Here is an 18,620-nt window from a genome sequence, read left to right on the forward strand (position 1 = left end):
GAGCTTCTACATCCCTCTTAGACTTGTAGGAAAAGCGTATTGTGGCTCTGAACTGAAGCTGGTTTTAGCATGGCTTATCATGCGCTGCTGTAGCAACCATCAGTCTCTAGGCAACTGAAACACATTGACCTCTTCATTGAACTGAGTGTAGCAGTACTTCAATTTAGCAGCCAGAGACAATACTGATGGTGTTGAATGTGGATGGCATGCTGTCAGATGCATGGTCAGGTTTTTGCATGTATTCTAGTTTCATCTTTGTTTGTGTTGGAGAGAAAATGTACATAGACAAAATTTATATAAAATCAAGTATTATTTTCAGAGTGTGTTCATAATTTAATATAGAATGGATTGTGAAATAAATCAGCGCTGCACAGTGATGCAATAACTTTAACCTTGGACTAAAATGCTGTTTATTAAAATTCCAGTTAATTGATTCAAAGCATTTTATGAATTAAAAATGTTCCATTTATAACTGCTTTAATCTGTACAAATCAACAGAGCTGTGTTTTGGATAGATATTGTGAGCGTGTTGATTTGGGAAGCCGTTGAGGACTCCTGATGAAAGGGTTAACGAGTTCAGTTCATTTCTGGCAATGTTTTAATTCTGTCATTAAAATTTTATTTAGAAGAAAAAACCATTGGCCCGTTCTCCAGAAGCGCCTCCATGAGCAAAAAATAATGTAGAAATGCTTCTGGCTCTCCACCCCTGAGAAAGTGTGACTATATCGCATAGGCTTAGATATGTTTGTCCAAACATTTCCAGATTGATTACTGGCTGTACTTATCCCACAACATCATCACTAACCTTATAATAAAAGTCTATGGAGTATCTACTGCCAGGATTGTAGATAAGTCAAGGCATAATTGGTAAAGGAGTCCTTGATATTAAGCGTTACTAGAGTCTTAAAAGTGGTGTTACTTTCATTTCATGAAATGCAGCACATAAGAGACTAAATGTTTGTTAAATTTGATAAAGGGAACTGTAGGGAAGAACTTGAGGATATGTGGAGTCTGGAGAGAAGCAAGTGGGATGAAGTAATAGTTGCAGAAGTTGGATTATAATTGCGGTACTCTTCTGCTGATAAAAGGAAAAATGTGGGTAAAAACTGTGGGAATGAATATCATGTGTCTCATTGCTGTTTTAAGACCTTGCTGTACACAAGCTGGCTCTTGCATTTCCCTACATTACAACAGTGACTACACTTCAAAATTACTTAATTGACTGTGAAGCACTTTGGGACATCCAGAGGTTGTGAAAGGGGCTATATAAATACAAGTTAATTCTTTTTCTTGGAGAAAGGGTGATGCCATTCTGTAAAGCTGACTGAAAGGTCAGTGGAAATAGAGAATAGATAATGGAGTAATTTTGTAGAAGGGGGAGAAAAGTGACACTTGGGCCACAGGTGTTTGTAAACTAATCGGCCTGATATGATCAGTCTTGTATCTTTAGTACACCAGTACTCTGGATGTACAAACTGACTTTGTTTGAACTTACAAAACCACATTTTTCAAAGGTTCACAAATTAAAATGTACCTTTTTACTGGAGTTTTCCTCTGATGTACAGTCTTTTATTGACAATTCACTTCATGTCTGAGGTAGTAATCAAATCTCTGATCTAGATCGGGATTATAATGGAGAAAAACATACATGAAAATTAAATCTTAAGGGCACGATCGATATTTTTGGTCCAAGCTGTTACAATTTATGCTCTTTAGTGATGCTCAAAACTAAGGCAAGACAAGCTTCCTATGTACTGAATCTTGACTTTGTGGGTTAAAAATAATTTTTACACTTCACTGAGTTTTTTAGCGTGAAATCGGTGTTCCACATACCAATTTTGGGGTGGGATGTCCTGCGCCGGAAGTGTGCACAAAAATGACCCCCACCCTATTGCTTAAGGCACACATTTGGTGTCCCTGGCGGCTGCCTGAAATAAATGCCGGCTCCATTAAAATATGTAAATAGGGGCCCTGTGGTTGAATTAGGGCCCCTTTTGGAAATTGGTATCTGGAAACATTTCATTTACTCATTCTCATGTCCGCTAAGAAAACCATGGCACAAACACTAGGGAATTTGGCTGAAGCAGTGACATTTAAAGGGGTCCCCATCTCCATTAATTTAAATCTCTGGAAAGTCATTTTTGGAGCCTTTTTTTGGCTGAGTTTTGGCAGTTTCTGAGAGTACAGTACAGTACAGTGCTGGCATGGCTGCAGTTGCACTGTTTGACTTCATTGTCTACAGGAGATCTAGAAAAAATGAGTATGTTGTGGGGATTACTATTGAGACTGTCACAACTGACAACAGCATGGATCTGTGGAGGGCCAAAGAAGACATCGAAGGAGGCAAGAGCCAAGGAGGTGTTACAGCATGTGGGTATATTGGAACAGGATGCCTTACCTTAACATGATGGTACCACAGTGTGTGAGGAGGCTGTGCTTCAGCAGGCAGGCAGTCACTGACCTGTATCAGCAGTTGCAGCAGGAATTGAAGCCAAACAGCAGAGTGCACACAGCACTTCCTGTGGCTGTGAAGGCAACGATGGCTTTCAACTTCCATGCTCAGGCTCATTCCAGGCAGCATCACTACCCTTCCATACCCGGAATCAACCTAGTGAACCTTCTCTGAACTGCCTCCAATACAAGCATGTCCTACCTTAAATAAGGGCACCACATGTGGTCCAGATGCAATACTCCAGGTGTGGTCTCACCAGCGCCCTATACAGTTGTAGCATGACTTCCTTGCTTTTATACTCCACCCCCCTAGAAATAAAGGCCAATATTCTGTTTGCCTTCCGGATTACCTGCTGCACCTGTATGTTGACTTTTTGTGTTTCATGTACGAGGACACCCAGATCCCTCTGTACTGCAGCATTTTGTAGTATTTCTCCATTCAAATAATATCTTGCATTTTTATTTTTCCTCCCAAAGTGGATGACATCAGTCAGTTTGTTGTCCATCAAGCAGGTAACGGATGTTTTTATCGCAAGGAGACAGCAATATATCACCTTCCCAATGCAGGCTGTTGATCAGAAGGAGAGAGCTGTTGGATTTGCCTGCATCGCTGGATTTAGCAGGACATTTGGAGACCCATAATACAATCAAGGAGAGTCAACATGGATTTATGAAGGGGAAATCGTGTCTGACAAATTTATTAGTTCTTTGAGAAAGTAACAGGCAGGGTGGATAAAGGGGAACCAATGGATGCAGTATATTTGGATTCCCAAAAGGCATTCGATAAGGTGCCATATAAAAGATTACTGCACAAGATAAGAGCTCATGGTGTTGGGGGTAATATACTGGCATGGATAGAGGATTGGCTAACTATGGAAGGGTTGTCTTATGAGGAAAGATTGAACAGGTTGGGTCTATACTCATTGGAGTTTAGAAGAATGAGAGGAGATCTTATTGAAACATACAAGGTTCTGAGGGGACTCGATAGGGTAGATGCTAAGAGGATGTTACTCCTCATGGGGGAGTCTAAAACTAGGGGCCATAGTCTCAGAATAAGGGGTCGCCCATTTAAGACGGCAGTGAGGAGGAATTTCTTCTCCCAGAGGGTCGTGAATCTTTGGAATTCTTTACCCCAAAAAGCTGTGGAGGCTGAGTCATTGAGTACATTCAAGGCTGAGTTAGACAAATTTTTGATCAGCAAGGGAGTCAAAGGATATGGGGAAAGGGCGGGAAAGTGGAGTTGAGGTAAAAATCAGCTCAGCCATGATCTCATTAAATGGCGGTGCAGGCTCGAGGGGCCGAATGGCCCACTCCTACTCCTATCTCTTATGGTCTCATGGATTTCCCCAGGTGTAAGGTTTCATTGACTCTGCCTATGTTAGACTGCGTTCTCCCCTTCAAGAACCACCCATGTTTTATAACGGAAAGGGGTTCCACTTCTTGATTGTTCAGCTGGTCTGTGGCCACAGACAGTGAATAATGCAGGTCTGTGCCCAGTTTCCTAGCATTAGTCAAGATGCCTTTATACTGTGCCAGTCCTTAATCCTCCCAGTCTTCGACCCAGACTAGCAGGTGTCAGGCTGGCTTCTTGGAGATGGGGACACCTGTACACCTGGCTCATGACTCCTGTCAGGAACCCATTCACAGACGCGGAGCTCTGATACAATGAGAGCCACACTCAGACCAGCTACCTTATTGGTCTTCCTCTTACAGAAGTAGAAATATGAAGACCAGCATCAATGCAAAACAAATGTAACCTCTTTACTTCACATTGTGGATTATTCAACTTTTTCATTCTCTTAATATTGAACTGAAATCACCCTAGTGCAATCCCTTAATGCCTGGTCTCTGTGATCGTCTATCTATTCTAGTGCTTCTTTGAGATGTTTCCCCTGACGCATGAGCATGGGAGATGGAAGGCTGCCAATTATCCACTGAGGGCACTTGACGTGGCCGTAGTGAGTGACCTCAAGCAGCTTTTAGCCTTGAGGGCTCGGCTGCAGGCTGCTGTGTCTCTGCCTCTGTAAGACAGCCTGGGCCAGCTGGCTGTGTGGAACTAAAAAGGCACTGGGTCAGAGGCTGGCAGAGGAGTAGATGTCTTGTCATCCTGAGAAAGGACTGCATGAGTCTCTTCCATGGAGCCAATGCCACCAGCATGGAACTGCATCTCTACTGTGTGAGAACAGTGAAGGAGTGTAGTGATGCTCTGGAAGCCCCAATCGATACTCTCATTCATGGATTGAAAGACTGAGGAGATGCGAGACCCCAGAGCCGTGATAGCAGCTGTCTGTGTATCCAGCGAAGCTGTTAGAGTGGTCACCAGAGGTTCCACTATTGTGGGCCCCATTACAGTGTTCAGAGAGCTGGTTGATTTTCAGTACCGACTGGATAACTGATTTGAATATGTTTTCATTTAAAGTTTCAAGTAAAGCTGTTAACTATTTTTTAACTTCAGAAAGCATGCTTAGCTGATGGACCCACTGAGAGACACACTGTTCCATAGTTTACATTTAATTACTGCTTACATAAGATCTGTTTACATCAATCTGGAATGCACTACCTGAAAGCGTGGTGGAAGCAGATTCAGTAGCAATATTCAAAAGGAAATTGGATATATACTTGAAAAGGAGAAATTTGCAGGCTTAAGGGGAAAGGGCAGGGGAGAGGGACTAATTGGATAGCTCTTTTAAAGAGCCAGCACAGACACGATGGGCCGAATGGCTGCCTTCTGTGCTCTATGATTCTGATATACACCTGCTGTGGGCAAGTGGAAAAATAGCAGAAGCTGTGTAAGTTGATTTTTGTACATTAACCTGTAAACTATTTTGTTCTCGGGTTTCTATTCAAAATAAAACATTTTGGGATTCATTTCAGGGAAATAATGTTTTCTGAGGCAGTTTCTGGAAATATTTATAACAGGAAGATTCCAATTATAAGGGTTGTTGTTTGTACATACTGCCCCATCCCATCCACTTTCTAAGAGATGCAAAAATTGCTGACTGAATTTTATTAAAGCAGCCACTTATTTATTTGCTATTCCAGAAAGATAGGGATACAGTGTGAAATCTGTATATTTATTTATACAGCTGTGGTATTTATTTGTTTAAGGAAAATGGTATTTTTCCAAGAACCAATTAGAAAGCAATATTTTCAGAGACCTATTAGAAACTAATAAACCAGCGCTGCCAGACCTACGACCCCCCCCCCTCCCCAACCATTGCTGTCAGAGCCTTGCCCTTCCCCATGCTGCTGTTGAGACTCCAAGAATCCACCAGTGAGCTAAACATCAAATTCCACTTTCCCCAGTTGTCTCAAGTCCCAGGCTCCCTCTCCATGGTGATGCCAAGCCACAGGTGCCTCCTCCCTCAACCTGCATTATTCTTTGAATTCTTAACATCGCCATCTCACTGCTAGAAAACTTCGAACCCCCACCCTATTGTTGCCAAATCTGAAGACCACATCTCCAGTGTTACCAAAGCCCAGGACTACCTCCCATTGTCACTAAATCCCATGTCCCCCTCTATAGCAAAACAGCAGGTACCTACTCTAACACGGTACATCTTTCTTTGTATCCTCAGCTTATAAAAGTACGGAATAAAAATCAAATACCTAGTTAAAATGTACATGTAACATATAATGAAAAATAAATTAATTTATGATTACAAGAATAATCAAGACTACTGGTTTACAGTTTTCACAGAAAAAACAGCCGCAGAATTCAAACAGAAGAATTGATTTAAAAATTCCAGAATACCATGCAATAAAAACAGAATTTGATTGATTTAGTCATGTTAATCAATGGTCCTGATAACACTATGCATCATGTGGCAAAACACCATTATTGTTATAAGACGGCTTATCTTCCGACTCGGCCTGTGCAATGCTACAGGAGATTTGCTAATGTATATTAATATAGTATATTATATGTCTAGCATGCAATTTCTGTTTGTTGCACTTCGTGTGTCATGCTTATGTCAAGCCTGGGGGTGACATCTGTGTTTTACTTTTAACAATCCTCCTGACACTAGATGGCACTGCTATGCCTCGGAACTGTATTTTTGAGACCCGTTGCTCCTGACTGTTGGCGCTGCCTATCCTTCCCAGGTCCATTTAGGTAACGTTTTGTTTTTACTTTCACTGCTCATGTCTTATGGCTGCTGCATCTGCTTCTCACTGTCCCAGGTACAGTACCTACTTTTTGCCCCCAGCCCAGCTGCCCGTTCTCATCAGCAAAACAAGACTCCTCCGTCACTCCCAGCCCTGCTGGCTACTGTTTGCCAGTTTACTATCTGTTTACTGTTTATTTCTTAAATTGCTCGTTTTGGACTTGCATTCCTGGAATGGCCTGTCTATTTGTCCTTAGCCTACTTGACTGCTCCCATGCCCTGTAAACTCTTTCTCACCCCAGGTTCCCTGTCATGGCCTCCCTCCTTGCCTCTGGAATCCCATCCTCCCAAACTTCACCTGCCTTTCTCCTTGGTTGCTCTCTGGCCTGCTCATGTTCTTTACCAAGTTGACAAGTACATATTCAGTGCTATACACACTTTTAAAATGCAAACAGCCAGTTTCCCAGATTAGTGTTGAGAAACTGGTAAAGAACAGCCACCAGGCAGGGGTGGGAAATACTGTGGCATAAACATTTAGTTTGGGGTACTAGGGCATGTAGGAGAGGGAAGATGGGGATGCAGTGGAGGTTAGAGCACGAGGGAAAACAAAAAGAGGTAAGGTGCAAAAAGTGGAGCAAGCAAAAGGGGACAAGGAAGCAGTAGGGAGGGGAAGGGAAAAGGATAAATAATGGCTGTGTAGGGAAGGTTGAGGTCAGGGGATGGGTAGGGCGAGAAGAAAAAGGAGAGGAAGAACGAATTGTTGAGGCAAGAGAGGAAAATGGGAGGGGGAAACATTAATGGAAGGAGAAGAAAGTGGAGAGGAAGAAGGGGAAAGGAAATTAGATAAGAGGAAAGGGAGAAGTGAATGCAGAGATGGAGTGGGACCAGTGGGAGTAGGGGTAGCATAAGCATGAAAGTGAATTCATTAGAATGAGGACCCACTCTCTCTCTCTCCCTCTCTGTCTCTCTCTTCTGTCTCTGCTTAATCTGACTCCTGAAGTATATAGAACACAAAACAAAAGCTGTTAACAGGTTTGTGATCAGTACAGTTGTCATTTTTCTCTATCTATCTCTCACACACTTAAACATATAAACACATACAGCCTCTCTGTTATGAAGAAAAATACTAACATAAACTTTACCTCAATAAAGCTTTTGAAATTTGGCCTCTTGATTTACTTCAATGAAGATGAAAAACAACTGAGCAGAAACTGGTAGAAGCTGTAGGAAAATATTCCAGCATAAATACTATTCAAATTCTGAGAAATAATGCATACTGCACATTTTCAGACTGTAGTCTCAGCCTTCAGCAAACTGTCACAATTATGAACAAAAATATCAAGTCCAAGCCTGGGCTTTTGGGATAGGCTTCAAGTAAAAACTTCAAGGAAGGCATTAAAAGTCAATTTAGTTGGTAAATTTAATCATGTTATTGTGAAATATGTATTAATTCAATTTTTAAATTTTCCTTAAAGCAATATTTTGGACCTTGGAAATTTCAGTTACTGAGAAAAATGGGGAAGAGTTTTTGTTCCAGAAAGCATTTTGAATAATTTGTGGGGAAACGATAATGCAGTGCCACCTAGTGACATTTGTAAACAATTTTACAACACCAAGTTATAGTCCAGCAATTTTATTTTAAATTCACAAGCTTTCGGAGGCTTCCTCCTTAATTTAAAATAAAATTGCTGGACTATAACTTGGTGTTGTAAAATTGTTTACAATTGTCAACCCCAGTCCATCACCGGCATCTCCACATCACACCTAGTGACATGTTAGGTAATTGTCAGTGATCAGTATTGTAATTTAACATTAGGATTCCCATTACATTGGGACTTTGTGGTGTTACAAGTAAAGGTTAGTCAAATGTTGACTTTTTAACATCGCAATTTGTATTAGAAATGTTTATGTAACATTTTTCAATGTAAAATTGTAACACAGAAAGTGTGTCATATGCAGGTTTTTTTAAAGTTTACACATATATATTTGAGTGTGTATAAATGGTTTGTGTATGTATGCCAATCTCTTGTGGCATTGCTCTTGATGAATCAGTATATACTTAAGTGTGGCACTTACAGAAAATGCGTGATATATGCAAAATGTTTAATAGATGAAGGGAAGGTTGGATGAAATAAAGTACAGAGTAGTGAAGTGGTAGTGAGTAGTGTAGGTAATATTTGGGGGCATTGGAAGACAGTAATCAATATAAGCAGAGTAGTAGGAATTTGTTCAGAATAAGTGAGTAATTGTGGAGGGAATAGTTAGTATGTGGGGGAAAGGTAGTAGATATGGGCATTTAGAGCAGTTCAGGGAGTGGGTACCAAGTTCTGGAGAGAGCAATTGAGGGGGAGTGAGAAGTTTAAATGGTGGCGTAAAATTGGAGCCAGACTGACCAATATGACAGGTGGCGTACACATTCCGCACTGGAAGTGTGCCGCCCATTGTATTGGAAAAGGCGTCCTGGGCCCGTGCCACAAAAAAGGTGTTAGGCTCTTTGCATGTGCAAATAAAGGTTATAATGCCTGTTTGAGGCCCCCTTTGCAAGAGTAGGTTTCCCAAAGGCAGCCGGCGCCTGGCCAGCTGCATTCAGGAAATCGTGGCCTACATGCGGCCTAACCAGTGGTCCTTAAAGGGACTGCTGGAGGCTGCCACCGAAAAGTTAAGTTTGTTAAAAAGAAATACTTACCTGAATGTGAAGCCAGGAGGAGTAGTACTGAGCCATTAGCTAACGATGTCCCAGGTTTTATTTCTGGACTGGGCTGAGTTAGCTGACCTCAGCCTTGGTGGTGATGAGGGTTATACATTTAATCTCAGTATCTCTGGACTGGGAAAGGAAAACACAAGCCAAGGTTCTTGCTCCTGATCACAATTCATTGATTCCGAATAAAAAAGGTATGCGTGAATGTGGCATCAAGCTTTGCTGTAGTGCACTGCCACCGTGGTTAAATAGCTGGCTGCCACTCATCATATAGGCTCACAGCTGACGAATGATGATTTGGGTGAATTGCAAAGGGCCGCCTGCACGTGTGGCTTTGCACTCCACCCGTTGGAAAGTTTTCTTGAGAGTAAGAATGTAATAATCACCAAAAATGCAAATCGAATTGGTAACCAACCTACCATTATTTTTTTACTTTCTGAAATATATATATATAACAGCTTTTTGGCTGAATGAATTTATAGATATATATATATATATATATAAAACAGCTTTTTGGCTGAATGAATTTATAGTTTGATTTACAAATTTATTGTTCAGCAGTACTGTTTTAGCATCTATTAATTAATTGTTTGCATCATCTGTTGTACAGTTAACCCCATAGTGTTATCTATCTGCCTGTTAAAATATACTCATGCTCTGGTCTGTCTACAGTGCTAGCTTACCTGTATTTGTTATGCATTTAAAAGGAATTGTAGGTTTACACAGATATGATATTTCATTGCACACTGATTCTACACAGTTGTGTTTTAGTTGGGGTGGGATATTGGTGAACTATGCTCCAAGGTGGGTGCAAAGTGCTACATATTGCATCTGGTTGTTCAGCCCTTCCTTGTGTCACCGTATGAATGAAGGAAAGTTCAGTCATGGTTTACCACAATCTAAACCCTCCCCCTTCTTTATGTAAGTCCTTCTGTGGGCATTTCTGCATTAGGCTAAACAATGGCACTGAATATGTTAAGCCCCTAACAATTAGGGAGCAGTTTGGGGCATTGAATAATGTCGAATGATGCAATTGAACCTGACAGCTTCAACAGTCAGCCTGCTCATGGGACCTTAAAGTTGTTCACACTTGGTTTCATCTCTCATCACACGCTGAGTATTAAAACCCTGCTGGTGGGGAGCTCAGAAAGAAATGGGGCCGGTTGTCAGGACACCCTGCTTAGTACATAGCTTGTATGGGACATTGGCTAAGAGAAAAATAGCTTCCAATACTTTTTTTGCATTGGCTATCAGTTTGTTTTCTATTGATAATGCAGTTATTTTTCTTGACAAAATTCCCAAAAGAAACTTCATTGCTTTTGCTGCCGTATAAATTTATATGTGTAAAAAACCTGCAACTTGTTAATGTACTATTGTATTTTAATGTATAAATAAAAAGAAGAAAAACTGATGGAAATATGAAAAAAACCCAGAAAATTCTGGAAGTATACAGCAGCAGGTCCGTTAGTATCTCAAGAGATAAGATAAGTTAACATTCCTTTCTGTAGATGCTGATCGACCTGCTATGTATTTCCAGAATATTCTGGAGTTTTTTAAAATCTATTTTCAATTTAACCAGTAAAATAGAGATGTTAACTTCTGTTTGTACATTGATGAAGAATTTTTTTGACAGGAGGGTTTGTGAGCTGCTGGGATATCATCAGATTCATCGGAATGAGATTTTATTTTAATGCTGGTGATTGTATCCTGAGTGGCTGGTGTAATACAGACAACTGAGATTTAGACAGTCCATTTTTAGTACATTTCTAAAATTCTGTTGACGAAAAAAGCAGTAGCTTTTACAATTATCTCCAACCAACTGAGCAGCTCCGTTAAAACTTTCTCTCAGGAACACTGCAGGATTTGTGATGTCATCAGGAATCCTGTAGCTTACATCAGGTTTCAACATGTGAAAGCCCCAGAGGTTGTATTTATAAATGACAGGCTTAAGTTGAAGTAGGCAAACTGCTGAATATAAAAAAATCTTCCATTCTAAGGTGGGTTGTTTTTTAAAAAAAATGAAGTCCAGCCTTTTGATCACGATGCTGACCTGTTCAGTAAACATTCTTTCAGTTCTTTGATGTCCGCTCTTTTGAGCTTAGTTAGCTTGTTATTGGAGACTGGCTAGCTTTTCCGGATGTTTAGTTCATAATACGAGCCCACCAAAATTCTCTTGCTGATTGCAATCAGATAAATATGCACTGCCTCTGCTGGTTGTAACAAGTATTAGCAGAGCATTTAATGCCTATTTTGGAAATTTCTTGAAAACTGTTACTTCAGAAATGAAACCTTGCAATTTTTGTGGTGTAAAATTGTTTCATAAAACCTTTAGACCAAATTATTTGTATTACAAAGATCTGTATATGAAATGTCTCTTGGCTATTTTACATTTGTCTAGTTCAAGCTCTAATACAGGTGAAGAAATGTCATTGTTATTTTGTTAATACAATTGTTATATGCTACTATAGAAACAGTACTCTCAAGTAGTACGGATGTCCTTGTTGATTCCACTTCTTAAAAAAAATGTTTTACTTGATCATTTTGAACAATTTTGCATATAATTTAAAGCCAAGAAACAGTATTCTTCCAATTACAAGTTACTTCCAACAAAATATTTCTGCTGATTGTTGCTGTTAGTTTGTTTTTGTCAGACAAAGTTGGCCCTTATCTTCACTTTAGTCAGTGATTGACCAATTGCATTCCTTTATTAACCATATGCATGAAATGCTCCCAACTTACCATAAACAGTACTTTTTTACCGAGTTACAAACATGTTTGTGAAAAAACTTGGTATCTTCTGGCTTGAAGATAGAGAATCCAGTAAAATTCTTAAGTTTGAAGATTTGATATAACAGATAATTACCAACTTCCAATTTGCTCTTGAAGAAAGATCTGGACCGACATCTTCTGCACGAATGTCATGTTGCAAGTTTCAGATTTTATAAATAAAAAAGGTTTCTGCTCTTTGAACCTATTGTGTACATTGTATTTTCAGCTTCTACTGTAATAGATCCTTTTGTTTGTCAAATACACTTTAACACCATTTCTGCTAAAATTGTATTTGCAAAGTGATGCTGCTTTTCTAGCTATCCATAATCTGTCAATAAACAGCATTCCCTCACTGCATCCTCTGGAAGACCTCATTATTATTCCAGATGAGCAGTGAATGGAGTAGAGGTGATAGAGCTTGTAAAATGATGAGATAAAGATTTCATATTGCTAAATAGATCAAGAAAAGAAGAATTTGGGAAAGAAGGGAAAAGCAGGGGAATGACTGATAGAATAAATGAATGAAAAGGTGGGTGAAATACAAATAAAAGAACTGATAAATTATATATGAGAATGAAGTAAAACAAAGTGTAAACGTAACAGCAAAAAACTAGGAAGAGAACACGAGGATTTAATTAAATGAATGACCATTTCTTTTAAAAGACAAAGAAACATGATATAGAATTACTAAAAATTTAGGAAGGACATTGAGTTACCAGAAATTGATTAGTTTACATATTTGTGCCTTTTTCAAAAAGTAGAGACTTTATAAAGACCTGAAGTGTTGGTGCTTTTAATTTTTTTTAAATGTAGGTTTTGTTCAGATTTGATATCCAAACATGTATGTTCTAATACCATAGATTAAGGAAACTTGCAACGCCTATTTTGTTGTAATGATAGTGTTAGTAGTGATTCCTCTGGCCCCTCCCCTCCAGCTAGTACTTTTGTAGTATATCTGTCTTTTTAGCCACACTTCAATATTACGGTATTACATTGCATCAACTACTGAATACAAGTAATTTTTTAGAACCTGGTTAAATGCATGCAAGAAAATGTATTTTTTCACTGAACTGGATTATGCAAGAATTTGGCCAGCAATAGCTGCTTGATATGTTTACGGGTTCATTTTCACTTGTTTGGCTTAGGTCCCAGTAGAGGCCTTCAGAATTGTGGTTTGCAACATGAATGAATACAAACTTTGGAAGAGCTCACTCGTAGTAGTGTTGGCTGACTGCCAAAATTACAGTTACTCTGATGGGGTCATGGTAGAGCTGTGATTTATCGTTTAGTCCTACATTGTGAAAAACACATACTTGTGATGCCTTTTTGCTTCTAGAAGAGGCTTGTTCAACATCCAACTTCATCAGAAAAGGAAGTAATGGAATGATTTGCAGGTTTGCTAATGATTGAGCATAGCAAAGGAAATGTGGCTTTTAGTAGCTAAACTAGAGTTGGAAGTAGGACCTTTTGACCTCTGCAGACAGCCTGTGATGTGGATGACTCGAGCATTTGTGAGACATCTGTTGTCTACCTGCCCTTATTTCGTAAATGGTTTAATAAGATTAAATAATTAGTAGGATTACCACATGGTCATCATGCTGCTAAGTCCCAGTATTTGTGACTAGGCTGCACACATGGGGCATGAATGAAAACTGGAAACCTCTAATACACACTTTCCAAGTGATTGAATGAGGTGAAATTTCAGTTTTGTTGGGACTGGTATTGATTGAAATGTTTAGAGAAATGTTAGGGCTGCACCTTTAGGTAATGCCACAACATTCTTTTTCTTTTTAAAAAAAAAACTTCTAGTTTGTGTAGTAGAAAAGAATAATTCTTAATAAACTTGCATTTTGCATTCAGCTATAAATTCATAAAGCTGTTTTAAACAGTGAGTTTCCTACAGAAAATGTTTCTTCCCTCATGTCCTGAAGATGGACACAGCCTGCCTGGGTACTTCACCCAGCTGATCATTCTCTGTGTGAAGCAAGATGATGGCTGGGTTCACAGGCTATTTCAATATGGGGGATATCACAGCCAAGCCATTACCCGCCATGACCATTTTCTAGTTAAGTGTATTTTCCTTCAGGGTTCACAATGGTAATTAGGAGAGGTAGCCTTGATTTTTTTTCCTCCTCAGCATAGGAACATTTGGGCCAATAGTAGCATCGACTACTGCCTTGCTGAGATCAGCTAGGTCAGCACAGATCAGGATATTTAAGCTAGGGCTTTCCTGGTTTCTGTATCACTCCATGCAATGATTTATCCAATGAGCAATCTATGGATGATGCATATTTTTAAACTTATTTTCAGCAAATAATAGTACTTTGTGTGTGTGTGTGTATTTCATAATAAAAATAGCTCTTTGTTAAGATGATCTTATGAAATTGATCAAACTAAGATTTTAGTTATGGCGGTGGGGTGGGGGGGTGGTTCTCACGCATTCCTGCGTCCCACCATTCTAGCCAGGCAGAATTCAGGCACAGGAAGACCACCTGCCCAGGCACTTAACATGCTGAAGTCGCGGCCATCTGCAATGCAATTTTAATTCCAGAAATTGGGAGCCCTGCACAGCGCCAATGCTGCCAGTGAAACCTGGTGGGAGGCAGCAGAGTGGCCAGAAGAGATCATGGTACATATTTTTTTTTTAAATTCAGTGAGGATTCCTTGTGGGCTAGGAGGAGCCAGGAGTGTTCCTCCAGGCCCTGCAAGAAATCAATGGGCCTCCCCAGCCCTGGCCTTCCCTCTACCTTCTAGCGCTGGTATCTGTTTGGAACTGCTTCCCAGCACTAACCTTATGCCAGGGATCGTTCCCTGGGGTCCCCTGTTCCCACCTGCCGGCCTTGATGTAATTCCTGCCAGCTTCCAGCAGGAGTGAAATAAGAACAATTCAAAGGAGGCCTGGGAGTTAAAATGGCTTGGGCTGCATACTCAACTCTCCGTGGGGGTTTCCTGCCTGTCCTGCACCCCACCCACCCCAAACGCACCATGAGTCAAAATTGGGGTTATAGAATTAATTGTACACGTCACTGTGTAAATTGTTTGCAATTTTTTTTCCTGCCTCCCATGGTTATTCTTCCATGGAAACCTATAAATGTAGTTCTATATTGTGGAATAGATATTTTGGGATATTATAGGCAAAGGGAACTCCCTTGCTTCAGCGGATCTTATTGTCTCATTTGGGTAAAAGTTTTGCAATACTAAGAGTGGAACAGTTACACCCAGCATTTAATAAGATTATTGCAGTAAGGTGCCTGTCAGCTGGAGAACTCACATCGCCAAGTTCACTGATCAAGTACATTGGTCTTGAATTGAATAATCGTTACAATAATTTAAAAATGCAGCTGACAAGGCTGAATGATGAAGACCTCTGGGCAAGCTATCTACCACTGTGACCTTTTTGTTAGTGAATGTTTTAGGAATTTTTTAACCAGTAGGCATTTTATTAGTATTAAATTAATTTCTAGCATAGAAATTGTGGGACAGCTGCCTGATGATCCAATGGGTAAAGGCACCATCCACTGTAGCACCAAGCAACAGAGACTCGGGTTTCATTTTTGCTCTGTGGTGATTTAATTGGTCGCAGTTGGGGTAGACTAGGGAGGAGAAAATCAGTGAGGATTTTCACTCCTGATTGTTATGCAGTGACCTCTGCTGTAAAGTACACGTGTAGCTGCCTGAACAGAATTGGGCTTGACTATATGGCGGAATAGTCTACTAGCATTCACTAACTTAATTCACGCATTAACAACTAGAGGGCAGCTAGTAGCTATGGAGCAATACCCTAACCAGTATCAACATCTTTAGGTGAGGAAGGGAAAAAGTTTATATTTTAAAAATTGTGGAACAACACAGCTTAATTTGCATCTCTCTTAGCTCCCTCCCAGGCCAGGGAGATCTCTTCCGAGGTCTTCACCTCTGGTGCTGTATAACTTGCTACTAGGAGGTGTGGAAGAATGGCTTGGGTGATTGGTCTAATTGATTTTTTTTTGCTGCTATACAGAAAAATTGTTGACCTTCACAGCAGTGCAATTGAAACTGGGAACTCATTACAAGAGTAGCCACAAACCTTCTACCATTCTGTGGTGCGGCTCTTTATAATTTTACTGGATTGGCAGCTTTAGATTTGTCCGTTACAGGTGATTTGTCTCTTAAAAACCTTTCTTTTATGTATGTTTCTAATTGTGCTGTATCACTTCCTCAACAGGCAAGTGCACTACCTGGATCTTCTTTTAATCTTGCACCATCTCACATGTTTGGAAATCGATTAAATCCCAACTCAGCAATGGCAGCTCTTATTGCACAGTCTGAGACCAATCAAGCAGGTAAGTTTCAACAGAGCAGGAAGGGGTAGGAGGATATATTGTTGGAGCAGTATAAATGACATATGACTTCCAGGTGTTTATTTTGAAGAGTTATGCTATTCCCAACTCATTTTTCACCAGAAATTGATTACTGAAGAATTTAGTATTGTACAGATATTTAAAGAATACACCAATGACATCAAATGGCCATCCTTTACCAGTTTGTACTAATTATCTTTTCAAAATCTCTGCAGGTAGTGGAAATGACTTGCACATATGCTGCACACACTTTCAAAAATATATAAAAAGATTATTAATTTAATTCAGTGCAAATTCAATAGAGTGCAGTGTGACTGTACAGAGACAGCATCACCTTTATAAATCATGCTGCTTGTGCATAAGGAATACAAGATTTAATTTTGGAAATGCTAGAAATGCATTTCTTCCAGGTTTCTGAGGTTTTATATAAAAGTGTGGAATGAAAAGAACAAAACACAAAAATGGGAAAATAAAGGGCAGGCATAAATCCGCTCAACCTATGCTTAAGCTTCAGGATCAGTGCTGTAGCTGATTTTTGGTGACTACAATAATAATAACAACTTGCATTGATAGAGTGCCTTTAATATAGAAAAATGTCAAAGTGCTTTGTAAAAGCATAATCGGACAAAATGGATGATGAGAAGGAAATATCAAGTGGGGTGACAAATCCTGGTGAAACAAGCGGCTTTTAAAGAGGGCCTCAAAGGAGGTGAGGGAATTGGAGATGCGGAGGGGTTTAGGGAGGGAATTCTAGAGCATGGGGCCTAGATGGGTGAAGGGATGGCAGCCACTGGTTCGGGCAAAGGGAGGGAAGATGCAAAAGAGTCGGAGGAATCAAGCCACAGTCGGAGGAATAAAGAGTTCTGTGAGGGGGGAGGAGGGAGTTATAGAGATAGGGAGGTTACAGAGATAGGCTCAGGCCATGAAGGGATTTAAACAAAAGAATTAGAATTTTAAATTTGACTTGTTGGGCACCCAGGAGCCAATGTAGCTCAGCAAGGACAGGAGTGATGGATGATTGGGATTTGGCGCAGGGTAGGATATGACCAGCAGAGTTTTGGATGAGCCGAAGTTTACGGAGTGTGAAGTAGTCGGCCAGGAAAGCATGGGAATAGTCAAGCCTGGAGGTGACAAAGGCACGGATAAGAGTTTCTGTAGCAGATGGGCTACGGCAGGGACTGAGACAAGCAATGTTACAGAGATGGAAGGAGGTGACTTTTATGATGGAGAGGACATGAAGTCAGAAGCTCAGCTCAGGGTCAGATAGGGTGCCAAGATTTCGGGCAGCCTGGTTCAACCTGAGACAGAGCTGGGGAGGGGAATGGAATTAATGGTAAGGGTACAAAGTTTGTGGTGAAGACAATGGCTTTGGTCTTACCAATGTCTAATTGGAGGAAATTGCGGCTCATCAGACAAGCAGACTGTCAGCACTGAGGCGGTGGAGAAGTAGAGTAGCGTACGTGTGAAAGCTGACCCATGTCTGCGAGTGATGTCGACACGGGCAGCATATAGATGAGGACGGAGAGGGGGTGAAGGATAGATCTTTAGGAGACTCCAGAGGTATTGATGTGGAGACAGGAAGGAAAGCCATTGCTGGTGCTGCTCTGGCTATGATTGGATAGATCAGAGTGGAATCAAGCAAGGGCAATTTCACTAAGCTGGAGAACGGAGGCGAGGCATTGGAGGAGAATGGTGTGATTCACTGTGTCAAAGCGTGCAGAGACGTGGAGGAGGGAAAATGTACCAAGGTTACAGTCATAGAGGATATCATTTGATTAAAGCTGTTTCAGTGCTATGGCAGGGGGGAAACCTGATTGGAGTTGAAGGAAGGATTGGCATATACTTGGGGGACGATAACACTCTCAAGGGCTTTGGAGAAGAAATGGAGAAGAGATGGGGGAGTAGTTTGCAAGAATAGAGGAGTTGAGGGTGGATTTTGGTAGTCGATAGTGGTTTTGAAAGGGAAAGGGACAGTACCCGAGGAAAGCAAAGCATTTACATGAGGGCCGAGAAGGGAAATTGGGTGGTCAGCAGTTTAGTGGGAATGGGGTCAAGAGAGCAAAAGGTGGGTCTTGGACAACAAAAACTTGGAGAGGGCATGAAGGGAGAAAGGAGAGAAACTAAAGAACGTCACAAGTGCAGGCCTAGGGCAAGGCTGCAGGTTTAGATTGGTGGACTCGGGGAAGCAGGAGAGGAAACTTAACAAATGGTCTCAAACTTAGTAACAAAAAGGTCCATGAACTCCTCTCACTTGTT

The 18,620-nt window shown here is 40.6% G+C and overlaps 1 protein-coding gene across 8 annotated transcripts in view; it reads left to right on the forward strand.

The window, feature by feature from the left end:
* The window catches only part of mllt10 (MLLT10 histone lysine methyltransferase DOT1L cofactor), a 221,360-nt gene that overhangs the window by 151,808 nt on the left and 50,932 nt on the right, over window positions 1-18,620 (forward strand). For all 8 annotated transcript variants that reach the window (XM_068007104.1, XM_068007106.1, XM_068007105.1 and 5 more), the window contains one exon: window positions 16,229-16,346. In XM_068007104.1, the coding sequence (XP_067863205.1) occupies window positions 16,229-16,346 (118 nt within the window). The remainder of the gene's footprint in view (window positions 1-16,228; window positions 16,347-18,620) is intronic.

This window comes from Heptranchias perlo, chromosome 2 (genome assembly GCF_035084215.1).
Source record: "Heptranchias perlo isolate sHepPer1 chromosome 2, sHepPer1.hap1, whole genome shotgun sequence".
In the NCBI taxonomy this organism is placed as follows: Eukaryota; Metazoa; Chordata; class Chondrichthyes; order Hexanchiformes; family Hexanchidae; genus Heptranchias; species Heptranchias perlo.